This window comes from Dicentrarchus labrax, unplaced genomic scaffold (genome assembly GCF_905237075.1).
Source record: "Dicentrarchus labrax unplaced genomic scaffold, dlabrax2021, whole genome shotgun sequence".
NCBI classification, from domain to species: domain Eukaryota; kingdom Metazoa; phylum Chordata; class Actinopteri; family Moronidae; genus Dicentrarchus; species Dicentrarchus labrax.
In genome coordinates, this window is record NW_026136713.1 from 29916038 (window position 1) to 29935032 (window position 18995).

The 18995-nt window shown below is 41.4% G+C and overlaps 1 protein-coding gene across 2 annotated transcripts in view; it reads left to right on the forward strand.

Moving 5' to 3' along the window:
* Window positions 1-18995, forward strand: part of fstl5 (follistatin-like 5) — a 166951-nt gene that overhangs the window by 50155 nt on the left and 97801 nt on the right. For both annotated transcript variants that reach the window (XM_051419118.1, XM_051419119.1), the window contains exon 4: window positions 1752-2000. In XM_051419118.1, coding sequence (XP_051275078.1) covers window positions 1752-2000 — 249 coding nt within the window. The remainder of the gene's footprint in view (window positions 1-1751; window positions 2001-18995) is intronic.

An 18995-nucleotide genomic window follows, 5' to 3' on the forward strand; every position in this document is an offset into this window, starting at 1 on the left:
CAACACTGAACTGGAGGGTAGAGAGTGGAGCAGTTGTCTGTATGTAATGATGTGTGTTTGGAGATATTAAAAATCCTTTGCTTGTCATGCGATAAAAAAGGAAAACCTTAGTTATATTTTTATTGTAATCTTATAATCCTGGCAGCACTACTTCTAAAGGACACAAACACTTATAAATACAGTGACCTTTTCACAAGTAGTCATCGTTTTGTGTACTCATTGCCAGCAGTCCGTTACATTATGTACCTAACTTTATGTAACAGTGCAACTGTGAGAGCCGTTGTTCTTTTTTCTCTGCTCATCATACCCCTACACCACTTGAGGGCTATCCCAAAGGGTGAGTGAGTAGAGTGAGCAAGATGCTGTTAGAAAGCCGATATATTTGATGTGGTTCATGGGTTACTGTACAGACTGACCTGTGGCCTGTCAAGACCTATTAGTGTTCATACAGGTTGAAATGGCAGGCTACAACAAGATCCTGTCCTCGGAGAAAATCACACTGATCATTTCTTATAAGAAAATCTTGTTCTCATTAAACCTTTTGTAAAATAAGTCATCCTCACTATCCTGCAGCATAGTTTTTTTGATTTTTTATAGTATTTCTCCTCCCAACTGCTGCTGAAACACCATACAAGCTGCAATGTTTGGCTCTGCTATTAACCCTTTTTTCCCGCTAGTCCACTAATCCCCATAGAGACATTCTCCTTTTCTTGCCTCCTCCACAAACTGGTCAGAGTTCAGGGTCTGCTGCAGGACTTCACCCCAGAAGCAGGCTGGGAATAAGTGTCTTGCTCAAGGACGCTTTATCTACATTTCAATCAGATTTTCTTTTAATTTCAAACCCCCTAAACTCCTCAGCCCTTGGATCAAATGAATTCTCAATGATTTTTTAGCACCCGTCATTATAAAGGTCACTTTGTGGGAGAAACAAATTTGGTTTATATTTTATACACAAATTAGTTACCTAATGTTTTATGGAACAGACTATTAATCCACAAAATAATCTGCATATGTATCGGAAATAATCATTTGTTGCAGCCCAAAGCGATGTCTTTTTCTTATTTTACATACACTACACATTACATGACAGCTAGACCCACCAAGGTTACATTTTATTTGACATCATAGCAACAAGTTTTTTTGGCATGTGCACTTCATTTTGCAGTATTGTCGTATACTTGCCCTAATAGCCCTTAAAATGTCAAAGCCTCTATGCAAATGCAGACAGATCTTTATGTGAGACTACATCATAATTACACATGCTCTCATAGAGAGAACATGTTCCTCTCTACTAGTTAATTAAAGTTATTTGATCAAAATGTACTTACATTTACTTATCTTTGCAGTCTCGCATGTGCGCATAAAAATATCAAATGACGCAACAGATGTTTTGCTTTGCATTGCATATTTTGGTTGAAGTGAACATACTTTTTTTTTAAATCATTCACACTGTGGTTGCTTTGTTGTGAATTTGACTTGAATAATTTATGGATTTGACTGTCACTTTGTGAGTTGAGAAAAATCCCATCCATCCCCAAAAATTGATTTTCATAGGTTTTTTCTGTGAAAATCAAATTTGTGATGCAAAAATTATCATTCCCACACTAATTGTGAATCATATTGCAATCCCAATATCTGCCAAAATGTATTATGATGTTTTTACCATAGTGTGTGGCCCTAAATAAAATCCACATGTAGATCATTGGTCAGACAAAAATGTGACTCTTTTTTCTGTGTGTTTTTTCCCACAGGTTTTATGGGACACAATGGCTATCCAGGTCCATGTGAACACAAGTACTGTGGCTTGGGGCGTCACTGTGTGGTTAACCATGATACTGACCAAGGGGAGTGTAAGTGCTTGGATCACTGTAAACCGCACTATAAACCTGTGTGCGGTTCAGATGGGAAGCTGTACCAGAACCATTGTGAGCTCCACCGGGCCTCCTGTCTCAGAGGACATAGGATTACCATCATGCACAGCGAGGAGTGCTTCTACAAAGGTAAGAACTCATGTCACCTTCCTCTAATGTAGGAAGTGTGTGGTGCAGTTGATACTGTATGTCTTGCACTGTACTCCTTGCCATGTTTGTGAGGTCCTGTTGGCCCTTTAATATGTGAGATTTTATCGAGTTAACTTCACGCTATGAAAGGCACTAAAAATGTTAGATAAAAAAAACTATTTTCAAAATTCTTCCTAAATGCTATTTAGCATTTAATGTGCTCATTGTTTCTGATTTTGACGACTTTAAAGGTTACTCGCAAACTGTTCACCATTATATAATAAAATATATATTAATAAAATATTATTATATTTTAACTGGAATGAATGAAGATGACCTACAAAGTGGACTGTATATGATTTCAGGGATGCCCCCATGGGACACAAATGCATGGCCCTGGGCAGTCTTAGTGCCATGCCTGACCTGTTGAGCCACACAGGACTGCATCTAGGTTACTTATGACCTAAAGGAATAGGGAAATAAAAGTAAAATGAAGACTTTTTCAGTGTAGAAGAAGATGAATAACTGAAACAACTGAAAGCAGGAGGCTGGAGAAGCCATCACTAGGAAGTACCTGCTATTTTGTTATTTTTATTTTTTGTATTTAAGTTTTAGCTTATAGGCATAAAAGGTTCCTTGAAATGATTTCAAATACACAGCAACCCTCCAATGAAGATAAAGTAAAGACAACAAAGAAGTTGACCACTATGTTGTAGTTTATACAATTTACTCATTTTGCAGAAGTGACCCAAAATGTATCTGTTAAAGATAAAGCTACTGCCAGCAACTTAGCACAAGGACGGGGAAATGGCTAGCCTGGCTAAGTCTAAGAATAACAAAGTCGGCCTACCACCACCTCTGAACCTCACAAATTAAGTAGTTGCCAGGCAACCACCAGAGACAGAGCCAGTGAATTGTTATTTTTAAACTCTTTCGCACTAAGGTAAAACATTTTGAGTAGTGAGATTTTAGAGGTGTTGGTAGGTGCATTTTGTTGTCCTCTAACTGGGAATGTGGTTTTGCCCTTTGCATTAAACTCTGTGCCAAGAAGCAAAACAAGCGTATTTCCCAATATGTCTAACCTTTAATGCCACGGCAGATAACACAGCTTTTTTTTTCTCTTGACATAATATGTTTAGGTTTTTGTTTAACAAGATGTGGTTCTTTTTGGTAAGACTGCACTTAGTAAAATGGGATTGACCACAATCCATGTGGCAGTATTAAACATGAAAGCAGCATCGCAATAAGGGAGTATTTCTTATGTTCTCAACCAGGCAATTACCATTATAAAGTAGATGCATGTCGTACTAGATACTTGATGTCAAAATACAAAATAGATACAGTACTTCAAATTACATAAGGAAGCGTATCTTAAACAAAAGACAGTGTAGAACATGCAAGAACCAATGACATGAAACAATGCCTCAGTTTGACAATTATTGACAAATACAGTTGTGTATAACATTGCATAGTGAATGCAATAAACATAAATAACAAAGGACACAATCTGAAACCAGTCATATAGCTCTTTGTGAAATGCACAGCTTGGTTTAGAGGCAGGAGCAGGTGGTAGCGCTGTAGTGTTCATATTTCCCTAGAGAAGCTTGGCTGCTCTCTACCATTGATTGTATAAACACACCAATTATTCTTAGTCCCTGGAAACAAGGCTACTCTCCCTTTTGCAAAGCGAGACTTCAGTGAAGTAAGAGCTCCGGACACTGTGCACCTTTGTTACATCTCAGACAGCATATTCATAATATTCCTGAGCGACTGAGTCCCTGCATTGATTCTACAGGGTTCCTTTTTTTACTTTGAAAAGTAGCTGGGTGACACTGAGAATAACTTTGGATCTATATACTGATGCTGATTAAACTCTCTGTGGTCCTCCTGACAGAGTTTTGGGGGCAATATGCTCGGATTGTAAAGCCAAAAGAACATGTTCTTCCACAACTGAAACGTTCAATTTAGAGATGAACAAAGGCTCACTGCAGGGAGGAAAACATGAACAAGCTTTTACAACAGTTCCCTACACTATACAAGAGCCAACATGCAAACCATTGTGAAACAGCAGCCTCATGACTTGGCATACATTAGGAGCAGCCTGTGCAGAAACAGTGTAGGTATGCCAATGTTAAAAAATCAAAGCATCTGTTTCATCCCAATCAAAGAAAAAGACATTCAGATCAATGATACATCCCTGGTGGGTGACAGACCTAATCAGCCTCTCTCATGTGCCCTGTGCTGCCAGACTACCCACCGCTCCACCCCACCCTCTCTACACCTAATCAGGATCTATATACGCAATGCAGAGTGGGATATTTGACCAATGTCAGGCAATCAATATCAGATCAACAGGAGCCAAAAGAAGGAATATATTTTTTACCCCCTCATCTCATCCCTTCTTCTCTTTACTGTGACTGATATGTAATCAATTTGTCATTGGAAGCTCCAGGGAGAGGACACAGGAACCTGTTGAAGCAATTAGTATTCTCTGCTAAAGGCATTGTTTTCTTCTCTGCACTTTCAAATATTTCAAAATAAAATGTTGTTTACAGTTTTAAATCTTTACGTAGGAAAACGGGGATTGTCTAAAATATTACACAGCTGCAGAGAATTTGTTCATTGTTGCAACTACAAAAGGGACCGTGGCAATCAGAGGAAATGGATAATTGAGCAAATGTAATAGAGCTTACAACCAAATCTAGATGTAATTATGATGCAGGGGTTATTAGTGGGTAAAATGGAATGTGCCCTCAATGGCATGTTAAATGTGTCACTTTATTATTTGTCCTCCAGGTAATGGGTTCAATTTACCTAGCAATATGGAGATACTCATTATCACAGCATAGTAATAAATTTCCTTCAGTTCAATATTACTTACCTTCGTCAAGGAGGTTATTTTTTTGGTCCCAGTTGTGTCTCTGTCTGTTAGTGTGTGCTATTTACAAGGATATCTACTTAACAGATTTCAATTAAATGTATTAGAAAGTCAGGACATGGGCCAAGAAGCAAGTGATTACTCTGTAGCCACGCTAGTGCCTGGCCCTAGGGATGGCAATATCAGTCGGTCGGTCTTTCAGTCAGTCCACCACTTTGTCCAAGATGTTGGCAAAGCATACTAGTGAAAATTAGTATCTGAATGTGAAAAATAATTGCTAAGTTTTATGAGCAAAGAGTAGTGTACATAATACTGAAGTATCAGCCTCTCATTTTTAGCTGGAAAATCATTGGCAGTAAAACGTCATTACGGCTGACGCTAATTAATGTTAATTCTATGAGTAATTTGGTAACAAGCCAAAATAAACGTGTCTGTTGTTAGGTTTGTGTGCTCTCCGCAAGCCGGTGTCTGTACTCAGTCAAATATTGTTTATGATGAAAAATAAGGTGTGTCATATTAAGTAGGCTACAACTGTTATTTTAATGCATCTGATACATATTTAATCAACATTTAAATACCGTTTCAGACTTGGTATCACCACATACACAATATTAATGGACGCAACATCACTAGTTTTACTGCCAATTGGCAAATGTTAGCTGAGATGGTGAACATGCTATATATAAACATCATTGTGTGAGCAAAAAATCTGAATTAACCACTGCACACTGGAATGACTTTACTGTGATTTATTTAAGAGAAAACACGTTTTGCTTGCTTCCTCAGGTTTGCCCAACCATCACTGTGTGAGCATTGTCATGCAGCAGCGGAGCTGCAAATTGCCTACCCCTGCTATAACTCTTCTTTGTTTGGGTCTGGCACAATAACAGCATTGCCATTTGTGAAGCACATTATGTTTTGGCTAATTACTTGGCGGATATGCATTCTCCTAGTAACAGGTGGAATTGAACCATGGCCAAATTTTGTAATCAAGATCACTATTACTAAAAATAAACATTATGATATAATCTTTTCCTTATATTAGTGATAGATTGTGAGGCACTACACATTCATGGGTAACCAAAAGGAGATGAAGTGATACAAGCAGACAATAGGGCTGTCTCTTTTTATCCGAAATTTGAAAATTTGTTCGAACTACTCAGATGCTTTGGTGACGTGACCCGCTCAGGTTCGCTTTACTTCAAACAGCATAACATTACTAGCTTAGTTTATTGACTGCTCAATAGGGCATGCAATAGGTCAGAATGATAGTGGAGTGCCCTCGGGTCAAGCTCTCAACAGGTCATTACAGTTTAAAAATTAACCACGTTTGAACACATTTTTGATTTTTGAATAAAAAGCAACACCCCTGGGGCTTCTACGCCTGAACAAAAGGTGCAGAACCCGTCGAAGCTTCACTAGAGAGTCGTGGTCTTGCCTACTTTTTCCCACAAGCTCCTAGCAAAAGAGGACAGTGAAAAGGATTGATTGGTAGTCATATCCACATATTTCAGTACAGTTTAAACATACTTTTCAAAGTAAAAGCACTGTAGTAATTTTTTTGACTTCTTAACTTGTGAAATAATTTTCGGAAGTGAACCAGTTGAAGGGCAGTATCTTTCCACCGTACTCTCTCTCTCTCTCTCTCTCTCTCTCTCTCTCTCTCTCTCTCTCTCTCTCTCTCTCTTTCTCTCTCTCTCTCTTGGGTAAACAAATTACACGTGACTGCTTTCTGGTTACAACTTTTCACATTTAAGTTTAAACTTTTTTTAAATATTTGGCATTGTAAATTAATTCATATGAAAATTAAGATTTTTCATGGACATTATACAGGTGTAAAAAGTGTACATACACACACACACCCGACATGCTCTTTTTGTTAACACTGCACGTGTGCCAGACGCAGCCGCCACACGCTTTAGATGCCATCCGTCGTCAGGCGGCCTATGTAAATCTGGCCTTTAGTTGTTGCCAAAGGTAATGCATGGAAATCTTGTCATTAGAGCAGCATAAGGTCTGCCGTCTGTCCAATAAACTTGTTGTAATATATGACCATAGGTTGTTACATTCACAACGCAATGCCATAAATGAACTGTCAATGCCAGATGGATGACATGCTGGCTCCACTAATGCTCTGTTGACTGCCGCAGATTGGCTAATACATCCCTTGTTGTTAGGTATACAGAAGCTAATAAAATTGCGATCAGCCGGTCACCAATGGTCTATTTACATCTTTTATCAGCCAACATTTGGTGGCTGAACAATCAGTGCAAACCCAGTTTTAATTATGGATGTGCAGGTCATCTTATTTTAGACCCATATGTGTTCAGCAGAGCTAAAATCCAAGCAAAACCATCCAGTCCTCTACCACACTACTGCTGATTAAACACAGAACCTCCTCCAGTGCAAATATTCAGAAAACAATTTGTTGGTTATGTGCTGAAACAAATTTCTGTTAGTGTGCTTATAGCCTGTAGTGGATTTACATATTTCGATTTCTCTTGGGTACTGTATGATATTGCTAGCAATTTATTTAACTTTCAGGATAAGAACAATTTAGAACAAGAATATTTAACATGCAGTTTGAACATGGAATGATAGTACTACAGTAGAATATGATGTTGCTGTGCCGTTGGTAATTTTTTTAGCAGAAGCTGTGAGATAGTACCTTTATCTAGTGTATTCAAATGTCTACATGATGTCTTAATGAGACCACATGCAATCAGCAGACAAGTCCAGGGCATCTCATGATCACTGAGAAGATTTTGCTTGATATTAATTTGATAGACAGACAATTAGTCCTCTGGGCAAGCTCAAACTTAGAGCCATTGGAAATGATTGCTTTTGAACTGACACCCATATGCAAAGAAGTTGAGCCATTATTGGTTCTGGTCCCAGCTGAATGGGTCTATGTTGGAAATGGACAGGCCTTGTCAGCCATTCCTTCTCTGTGCCTCTCATCTGCTATGGAAGACAGAATAAAAAATGACAGCCATGTGTTGACTGAAGCATCTCATTAGCACTGGGGAGAGCATATGACCCACCATTTACCTCTTGCACTGCATGGCAACTTAGCCTGGATCGGATCTGATTGAAAATTAAGTGGTGCACAAAAGCCTGTCCAATCTGCAGAGGGAATGTGTGCATGAAGGCGAGCAATCTCTGCAGCCGGCAATTGCAATGAGCGGAGACAATCAGGGGTAAGGTTGAGGCACATCAAGCAAGTGGTTTCAGTGCATTCAGCACATCCAATTATCTGGCAGATCATACATTTAGAAAACCTTCAGACATTTGGCTCCCAATAAACCTTACGTACCAGAGCTTCTCAATTTTTTTATTTACTACTTACTGTATAGTTGCCCTGCATCATTTACTTTGCTATTGCATCATGATGTTGGGGAATACGGATCAAAGTTTTACACAAGCTTTGTTTCAACATTTGAGATGCGGTGGTTTTGCTAGATTACATCGTACATGTTTAAAGTAAAGTGGCCTGCTGCAGACTTTGTGTAGTTGTATAAAACATTGGTTTGGACATTTTAGGGGAGGACAATTTTTTGAAATCTAACCACTACCAAATCCAAAACATGTCATTACATATCATCATCAGTACATTTTCTACTACAGTACCCATGAGTGGGCACATACACACGCAGACACCAGTTTGACAGATCATCTAGTGCATTCAGGTAATTTCCACTAGGTACATTGACTTTGGATTACACTGAAGGTACCATATACTTTACATTCAAATGCATCTGGCAGACAAGCTGAATGTGTTTCATTGGAGATTTAAAAAGCCCAGAATCATACCCCTCTTCTGCTCCAGCATCAAACAACTACCTACACCCCGTGCCACCCCTCCCCTCTGACCCCCCGCCTGCACTCAGGATTTGTGAAGAGGTCAAACAGCTCTGAGCAAACAGTTCAGTGGATGATACAGTCAACATGGGACTGCACTACATCCTTTAACACCTTGACTCTCCAGGGACATATGCAAGGATCCTGTTTGTGGACTTCAACTCAACGTTCAACACCATCATCCTTCACACCAAATCTCATCCAGCTCACTGTGTCAGCCTCCATTTGTCAGTGGATTACAAACTTCCTGACCGACAGGTGAGGTGACTGGTGAGGCTACTTTCAGCACCCGGACAACTAGCACTGGTGTCCCACAGGGGTGTGTGCTCTTCCCACTGCTCCTCTCCCTCCACACAAATTACTGTATCTCAAGAGACCAGTCTGTCAAACTTCTGAAGTTCGTAGACGACATCTTCCTCATCCGGGACGGTGATTAGTCTGCATACAGACGGGAGGTTGAACTGCTGGCCCTCTGGTGTGGTCAGAACAACCTGGAGCTTAACACACTCAAAACTTTGGAGATGACAGTGGCCCCATCCCAGTCTGCCCATCACCATGCTCAACAGCCCTGTGTCTGCTGTGGAAAACTTCAGCTTTGGGATCCACAGTCTTCCACGACCTTAAGTGGGAGTCCAACACAGACACCAGCACAGCAGAGGTTGTACTTCCTGCACCAGCTCAGGAAGCTCAACGTGCCTAAGGAACTGCTGTTCTTTGTTCATCCATCCATCCATCATTGTGTCTGGTTTGGATCAGCCACCAAACAGGACAGGAACAGACTACAGCAAACAGTCAGGACTGCAGAGAGGATCACTGGTGTCAACCTTCCCTCCATTCAGGACCTATACCTTATCTAAAGTTAGGAAATGGGAAGGAAATATGACTGCAGATCCATCTCACCCCAAAAACAACCTGTTCCAACTTCTCCCCTCTGGAAGGCACTACAGAGCACTGTATGCCAAAACAAACAGGCACAGGAACAGTTTCTACCCACAGGCCATCACTCTGACGAACAGTTAACTGCCCAGTACAAAAACCCTATTCTAATATTCACGGAACCTGGAAACTATTTATTATTTATTTTTCCAATTTTGAAATTCTTTTTTTTTTTTTAAACATAAAACATAAATACTATCATTCTAATACAGCTGCCTGTGCATACTGTATATACTGTCATATCTACCTCATGTACATAAAGAAACCTGCAGGTACAATATTTATTTCAGCATCCTTTTGAAAGGTTTATGAGTCACAGAATTTATAGATTTTACTTAATTTAGCTGTCTTAATATCTATAATGTAAAATATTTAAAGTTAGCATTGAGCCTTCAAGAGGATGTACTTGACAGGATGGGTGGTGAAATAATTTAATATACTATTTTAAATACAGTTATGCTTTCAATCATGAATGGGTTTCTGAATATACTTTAGAACTACTGCCAAAACGTGATTAATGGCTAACATCTTGGAACCTAGAATAGCACTTTCACTTTTATAATTACAATGCATTTGCAGTTGCTGGACTACCCAAACTGTATTAATGATCTCACCTGCATCCTTGCTGCTCATGTCTCTGTGCCTTTGGCTGGAGCCTCCTGTTAGTTAGCAATCTCCTGTAGGGCTGCAATGCAATTGAACATTAGTTTTATTATCAATTATAAACATTACATCTTCCCTTAGTACAAGCTGACATTTATTTTTAAATTATATTTTTTCCAGGCTTTTATGCCTTTAATGGATAGAGACAGCAGCAACTAGACAGGAAAGGGGGAAGAAATAGAGGGGATGACAAAGCAAGGGGCAGGCTGGAATCAAACCAGGCTTCTGCGGTAAGGACTCAGCCTTCGTACATGGGGTATGAGTTTTAGCAGGTGAGCTATTGGGGTGCCCTGAAAAAAAAAAGAAAATTATTTTTTTGGCCTTTTATTGCCTTTATTTGATGGATACAGGTGAAGATAGACAGGAAAGGGGACAACATGCAGCAAAGGGCTGCAGGTTGGATTCAAACCGCTGCAGCAAGGACTCGGTACATGGGTCGCCAGCTCTACCCACTGAGCTAACTAGGCACCTGAAAAACTTTACATTTGAGAGGCTAGAACAAGTGATTTCTTGTCATGTTTGCTTAGAAAGTAACCTAACTGATGACTCAAAAAATATTGTTGATTAATTATCTGTTGATTGACTAATTAGTTAATAAAATAATTGTTATAGCTCTAATTCACCGATTTTAGTCACTAGTACTGTGAGCATTGCAGGGTTCAAACTATGTAGTTTAACTGTTGGCTAAACATGGGGGAAATACAATTTGTACATTAGATGGCCAACAAATTTTACACATGAAATACATATACATACTGTAGCTCTGACAGAGTCCTGCACCTGCAGAGCTCAGAGGTGGAACCAACCCACAATTATCTCCAAGTCAAATCCCGTACCTGAAGGTGTGTCTGGTGGCTAAGCCAATCACTGTGCCCCTTGTTCTGTCTGCTCCACGATACTGTGATACTAACGTCGGCTCGGTCTCACTCAGTTTGGTGTTCGTCAATAAACAGGAGTTATTTTCAAAGTCAGTGTGATCCTTGACTCACACACAGAAACGGACGAGTTTCTACATGGTGTCAGAGACGGTACAGACTTTTCGCCTGTGGTTAATAAATTTTTTTTGACCGGTGGTTCGCTGTTTTTTGGAGGACAACATGGCGGATGGATTTTGTAGACCCGACCCCGTTGTTTTTGATGAAAATGTCGCTGAGAACTGGCGCACTTTCAAGCGGGAGTACGATATTTTTATTGCTGCAGCACACTTCGACAAGCCTGCAAGGACAAGGGCTTATATTCTTCTCAACCTCGCTGGACCAGAAGCCATAGAACAGGAGTGTTCGTTCGTCTATGCGGCTGAAGTGCGCGGACCAGGAGATGACGGAGCGGTCATCACCAGAGTCCAAGGAGGATCCGGACTGCCTAAAGAGGACATTTTGTGAAATCTGCAATCCCCACAGCAACAGAACAATGGAAAGACACAAGTTTCATTCAAGAAATCAGAAACAAGGTGAGAGTATTGAGTCATTCTTCAGTGATTTGAGGATAAAAGCTCAAACTTGCCACTTTGGAGATTTAACTAACGAGCTCATCTGTGACCGGATTGTGTGTGGCATTACCAGTGACTCTTTGAGAAAGTCTTTGCTGAGAGATAGCGAGCTAACACTTGCCAAAGCCATCTCAATCTGTCGCATTCACGAGATGACGGAGTAAAGTAGCAAGACACTGGCCACACAAGCGACTAATGTTGATGCAGTTAAGCCATTTCCAAGCCGACAACACCAGTCAAAACCAAACAGTCTCCCAGACCGTCATAAAGTGCAATAACTGCGGAGGTAGCCATGCAGCTAAACGGGACAAGTGTCCAGCCTTCGGACAACAATGCCACAATTGCAAAAAGCTAAACCACTACAAAAGCTGCTGCATGTCTATACCACGCAACCAAAGCAATACAAGCAGGAAGTCTTTCAGACAGTCCGTGCATGAAGTTGCAGTGGAACAGCCCACGTTTGAAGACGAAACATTCTATGTGGATGGTGTCAAAGTTGACAATGGTGTTGACTGTGTATTATCTCAAGCTGACCAGAAGGATGAAGGATTTGTCACAATACACATAAACAACAGACCCACTGAAATGAAAGTCGACACAGGAGCAAAATGTAATGTGATGTCACAAAAGACTTTCAAGCGTGTGACTAATGGTGAGCAACTTGTGAAGCAGAACAAAGCTACAAACCTTGTTGCTTATGGAGGCACCAAAATTGAGACCACTGGCTTGGTTACACTGTCATGCTGTTTAAAGGAGGAGAGCCACTCACTGCTTTTCTTCATAGTGGACCGAGAGGTACAGCCGCTGCTAGGATTTCGTGCGTGTGTGGACATGGGAATTGTCAAAATGAGTCCAGATGTCCATCAACTCACCACAGAGAGTAACACAGACTTCAGTACACTGATTCTCACACAGTACAAAGACCTGTTCAGTGATGAGCTCGGAGAACTCCCAGTCACATACTCCATGACGGTGGATCCCAGCATACAGCCCGTAGTCCGGCCAGCCCACTGCATCCCTGTTGCAATGCAGTAACGAGTTAAAGCTGAACTCGAACACATGCAAAGCATAGGTGTCATAACACCTGTCACTGAGCCTACGGACTGGGTCTCCTCAATGGTCGCAGCACATAAGAAGGCTAAGCCAGAAATCAGACTGTGCATCAATCCAAAAGACCTCAACACAGCACTGAGAGGCCCCATTACCCCATGCGCAGTGTTGAGGAGGTGGCAGCGCAGATGTCAGGAGCGACAGTGTTCTCTGTTCTGGATGCGAAGAACTCTTTCTGGCAGATACGCCTCGACAAGAAATCCTTAATGTTGACTACATTCAGCACCCTGTTTGGGCGCTACAGATTCCTACGGATGCCTTTCGGCATTAGCTCCGCAAGTGAGGTGTTTCAGCGCTCAATGGAACAGCTATTCGCAGGTTTTCCATGCTCAGTCATTGTTGATGACATCATCATCGGAGGCCGCGGTGTAGCTGAACATGATGCCAACCTGACCAGAGTACTTGAACGAGTGAGGGAGGTCTATCTCAAACTAAATCCAGCCAAGTGCAAATTTCGCCTGGACCAAGTGAGCTATGTAGGTCACATCTTCACGAGTGAAGGCTTAAAAGCAGACCCCTCGAAAACTGCAGCAATCACTGACATGCCAGTCCCCACAGACATCACTTCACTACAGCATTTCCTTGGCATGGTGAACTACCTTGGCAAGTACATCCCGAACTTCAGTGACATTGCAGCTCCACTGAGGAAACTCATGCACAAGGAGACTGCGTGGTGCTGGTACCAACAACATCAGCAGGCATTCGACCACTTCAAGTCATGCCTGTCCAGCGCAGTCACACTCACAAGTGACGCATCATGCTATGGACTCGGAGCTGCATGCATGCAAAACGGCAGACCAGTGGCGTTTGCATCACAAACTCTCACGGACACAGGGACTCGATATGCCCAGATTGAGAGAGAGCTTCTAGCTGTGGTGTTTGCCTGCACGAAATTCAAGGATTACATATATGGAAAGCCCACAATTGTGGAAACCGATCACCAGCCTCTTGTAACAATCCTGAATAAGCCCATTCACACCGCCCCTGCCCGGCTCCAGAGAATGTTACTCAGGCTGCAGTGTTACGACATCAGCCTAGTTTACAAAAAGGGAAAATACATGTATCTGGCAGACACTCTCTTAAGAGCCCCAAACACGCTGATATCCCAGAGCCCCACTGAAAACGACGCTTTCGAAGTCATGTCGGTGAGCCACATCTCCACAGCCCGTCTGGAGGAACTCAGAAGGCACGATCATTTGAAAAGACTGGCCTGCCAAAGAAAGCCAGCTCCAGCCTGCTGTGAAAGTCTTCTTCCCTTATAGAGACAAGCTCACAGTGGAGGATGGAGTTGTCATGAAAGGCCACAAAATCATCATCCCCCAGTCACTGCACAAAGAGTACATAAACATTGTGCACCAAGGCCACCCAGGTGCTGAAGCGACCAAGCGCAGAGCTAGAGGCATCATCTTCTGGCCAACAATGTCCGATGACATCTCCAAAGAGCTGCTCTCATGCACGGTGTGCAACAGCACCAGGCCCCATCAGCAGAGACAACCTCTGGAACTTCACTCTGTTCCGGACCTTCCATGGTCCACAGTGGCCACAGACATCTTCGAGTGGCATGGCAAATACTACCAAGTGCTTGTGGATTCATATTCTGGATGGTTCGAAATCGACCTTCTCCCTAACATTACGTCATCAGCTGTGATCTCCAAGCTGAAAAGACATTTTTCAGTCCATGGCATGCCACACACGCTCTGCTCTGACAATGCTAGACAATACACCAGTCAGCATTTTAAAGACTTTGTCAAACGGTCCGCAGTGCCAAGCAGTTGATGGAGAAATCTCACCGAGATGGAACCGACATCTTCCTCAATCTTCTGAACCTCAGAAACATTCCCCGTGATACAACATTAGGCTCCCCCGCTGAACATCTGATGTCACGACAGACACGCGCAGCCATTCCTGTGAGCACCAAACTACTGAAACCAGCCCCAAATCAACGCCCAACTCCTCAACAAAAGACTCACTCTGAAACGACACTACGACAAGTCGAGTCGCCCACTACAACCTTTGGCAGAGGGACAAGTGGTGCGTATGCAGACCCTAAGGATATGACCAACTTGGGACTGTGATAAGCCTGGAGCCACGCTCTTATGTCATCCAGTCAAACGGAGGTACATACAGGAGAAACCGCCGCCACATTCTTCCTGTTGCGGAGCCACCACCACCACTGCTTCATGCAGATGACCCGGACTCTCAGAACTCTAGTCCCTGCACGATGGACTGTACAACCCCCATACCACAAACACCAGAGCCAAACGCCATGCACCCAAAACACACATCCCCACCCCGGCCAGTACCCACAGCACACTTCCCCAGTGAGAACAGAAACACACAATACATAACACGCTCAGGACGCACTTGCAAACCAAATTCAAAATATATGCAGTGAAAATATCCTGCCTGGTATGCAGTTTAAATAATTAATTACCAGTATTTGAAATGCAATGTTCAATGGATACTTGCACCAGGTTCTTTCATTTATGTGCTCACAGTAGGGTGGTAGTATTCCGAATATGCATATGTGTTAACGTGAGTTTAAGTGTTCACCTACCTTAATTTGCTGTGTTAAGTTTAGCCAGGAATATCGTTAATGGATTGTTTATTGAAACTCGTGTAATAACGCAGCGAGAAAGAAATTTCTTTATTGTCATTTTCCCAGTGTCATTCTGTTTGATATACGAGGTGTGAGCTTAGGGGAAAGGATGTAGATCATTTGGCTAAATGATGCTCAGTTTGTTTAATGTGAGCCACCGTACCTGAAGGTGTGTCTGGTGGCTAAGCCAATCACTGTGCCCCTTGTTCTGTCTGGTCCACGATACTGTGATACTAATGTCGGCTCGGTCTCACTCAGTTTGGTGTTCGTTTGGTGTTCGTCAGTGTGATCCTTGACTCACACACAGAAACGGACAAGTTTCTACACTGTGCTAAAGACACAGTCATGTTTTTTACTTACTTGGCATACAAACTTTACAGCTTACTGGGTTATAGAGTCCTTGTCCTTGTCTTTGTCCTTGAGAGTTGTGTTCTTGGAAAAGTTTTGGTTAACTGGCGCGGCGCCCATTCTCCTGCTGCAGTTTATGTAAGAAAATCCTGGCGGGTGATTAAATATTTTTCTTTCTGCGCAGTCATTTTCATTTCTGATTTCTCCAGAAAAAACAACACATTTTTGTTGTTACCCACTGCCCGCATTTAATTGATTTTTACCTGTACCTGTACCCATGAATTGATATAAATATATTTTTTTTACCCGTTATACAATGTTTTTGCAGGTACCCAAACTGATGCACGACTGCTAAAGCTCTGAGCTCTGAACTATGCCAACTAAACAAACATTTGAACAGTAATATCTAGACATCTAGACAAACAGAAAACATGCTTTATGTTGTGCAGCTGAACCATTGTGGATGTGAAGAGTATATGGAGTGTAAAGTGCAGTGATGTGATAAGATGGACGGACAGAACAACAGAGTGTGTTGGCCTTTTGTGGAAGAGAAATCAGTCAGATAGAAAACGTTTCAGATTTTGCATAATAATTTAGAAGGAAAAATCAATACATGTTTGACAGTGATGTGTCCCTCACATTCAGGGACATGAACCTACGCCTGTATTTGAGATATAGAAGGGGACACCAGCCCAACAATACTGTGCTTATTTATTTAGAAAAGTGACTGACTCTGACTTGTTTGCTTTCAAAGAATCTAATGTATCTATTGTCTCATGTAATCAAACTATTGTGATGAAGGGTGGTTTAGGGCTGAAATGTCTTTTTGGTTATCAAGTAAGCAATTATATTACAGAAATTGAGTTTTTGCTATTAAATATCAGTACTTTTTAGAGGTGTTGTTCACATATGGTAGAAATTGAAAATAAACTATTGCTTTAACTAATCCCTAGTACAGTGATCAGTTCATGTTGAAATGGTGTGTACAGTATGCCTGTAATCTCAAATTTGCTAGATATGCAAATATATGTGTGCATTGTTCATTTGTATTTTGTGTCTGTTCTCCACTCAAACAAATTAGAACAACTTCAGAACAGACTTTTTTCAAATCTAGTGTACGACAGCACAGTTCTATTTTATATTTTGCACAAAACCAGACACATATTGCACAAGGCAATAATGAACATCTGTAATTAGACTGTCTATAAAAGTAGGGCTTGTTGAACTACAGTGCTTTTGTTGTTAGCTTCTTCCCTGGTATCTCAGTAGAACAAACTCTCTGTGGACCACTCCCCCAGGCTCTGCCAAGAAAAATATGCTCATGAAGCATCATAGCTTCCAGCCTCCAGAGACCTTCTACCTTAGCGACGTGTCTGCATCTTTCCCACCAGAGAGGGACTCCAGCGAGATCAACTTGTGTACAGTAAATGGCTTCAGAGCCTCCTGTGCATTTTGGCTTTCCTTTAATGACTCTGTGGCGCCATTAATGCTGCGACCTTTGTACGAGACCTGGCATTGTCATCGACAGCAGCTCCAAAGAACAAGCTCCTCATTAAAATCTAGACCTGTGGATCATTAAGTTTGCAAGGACGTCCAAACCATTGTCACCTGCAGCATCTTGGTGCTCGACTGTCCATGTACATCATGAGACCAGCCCACACAACACAAAAATATTTTTTCTTTTAGAAGACTTAAAAATTTAGATGAATAAGGTGTTGACTTTTATAGGCTCTATAATTATTTTGTTTGGGAGATATTGAAAAATAGTCTCAAGGCTGTGGCAACTGGTTAAGTGTTCCTGTTGAATTCTGCAGCACTGAGGACAGAAGAGATTAATGTTCCAGTTCAATCTATCCAGATTATGTGCTCATCTGCTGTGTATCAGATCAGTTGATGCAGGATCAGATTGTTTATTTTTGTGTTTTTACTAGCAAGAGCCACACACAGACGCACACATAAGCACTACAAAGGCTGTGCGACTATCTTTGGTGTGTGTAAATTGACACCATAAAAAACAAGCTAATATGCTCACCTTTTCAGTGTTTGTTACTCTGAAAATGGATATTCTTGACAACAGCCTTATCACAGTTAAGAAAAAGACAAAATAAGGGCAAACAAGCCATTACATGAAAAATAAAGTTGCCAAGAGAGCATCATATACTGGGCTTGCATAAGCTCAATGCCAATCATTATTGATCCATTCTCAATGGTCAGTAAGAGAATTAATGTTTGACATGATGCAGAGAAAAGAGAAATACATGGCCAGGGTCAGGGCATAATACTTGAAAGAATGCAAAGAAATTACTTTTGGGAACAGGAATAAATGGTGCCTTCATGACTGACATTGCTATATTTTAATAGAACACATTCAAAGGGTCTATTGTTGGGAGCAATCTAAATCAGAGCTGGGGCATTACAATGAAACAAAGATGTTGTCGCTTTTTTTTCATTGATTTTTCCAAGCTTTTCTCTGACACAGGCAACTGCTAATGATAGTCATATCACTGAGTACATGGCACCGTTAGCCTCCCTTATTATAGCTGAATGAAGACAGATGCAGTAGAAAAACAGTGTAGATGTATGACATAGCTGTAGGGAGTGGCATTGGCCCATTTGTTGAAAACTGATATGGTCAGGGAAATTTCAGAGCACAATGGTCTCATCACTCTTTGTGTCTCAGCTTGCAGGAATAGCTCTTCTCATGCAGTAGTCAGGAAGGATGCATTGGAGAAGGAAAGAGAATAACCAATTATAATTCACATGAAAATAGGTGAAGGAATGGGAAATATGATGCCAGACTAAATATTTTATTTTCATATCCAGGACTCCACAGTCACTAGTAGCACTCAGATGTATTTGTCTCGATATTGATCAAAAGGCAACATTACTGAAACCTCCAATCATGGGCTGAGTTGCACAAGATACCTGGGGATTTACTGTACAGTGGGGTTTCAAAGAGAACATGAGTGTAAAAAGTCACTGCAGAGGGTGAGGACAGTTAATATTTACGGAAGGACACAGCCTGGAGCAGCTAGCCCTTGTGCTGTTTGACAAGGATGAGAAGCTAGAGTGGTCTAATTTTAAAGGCTGCAGGTTCACTTTGTTTATTCA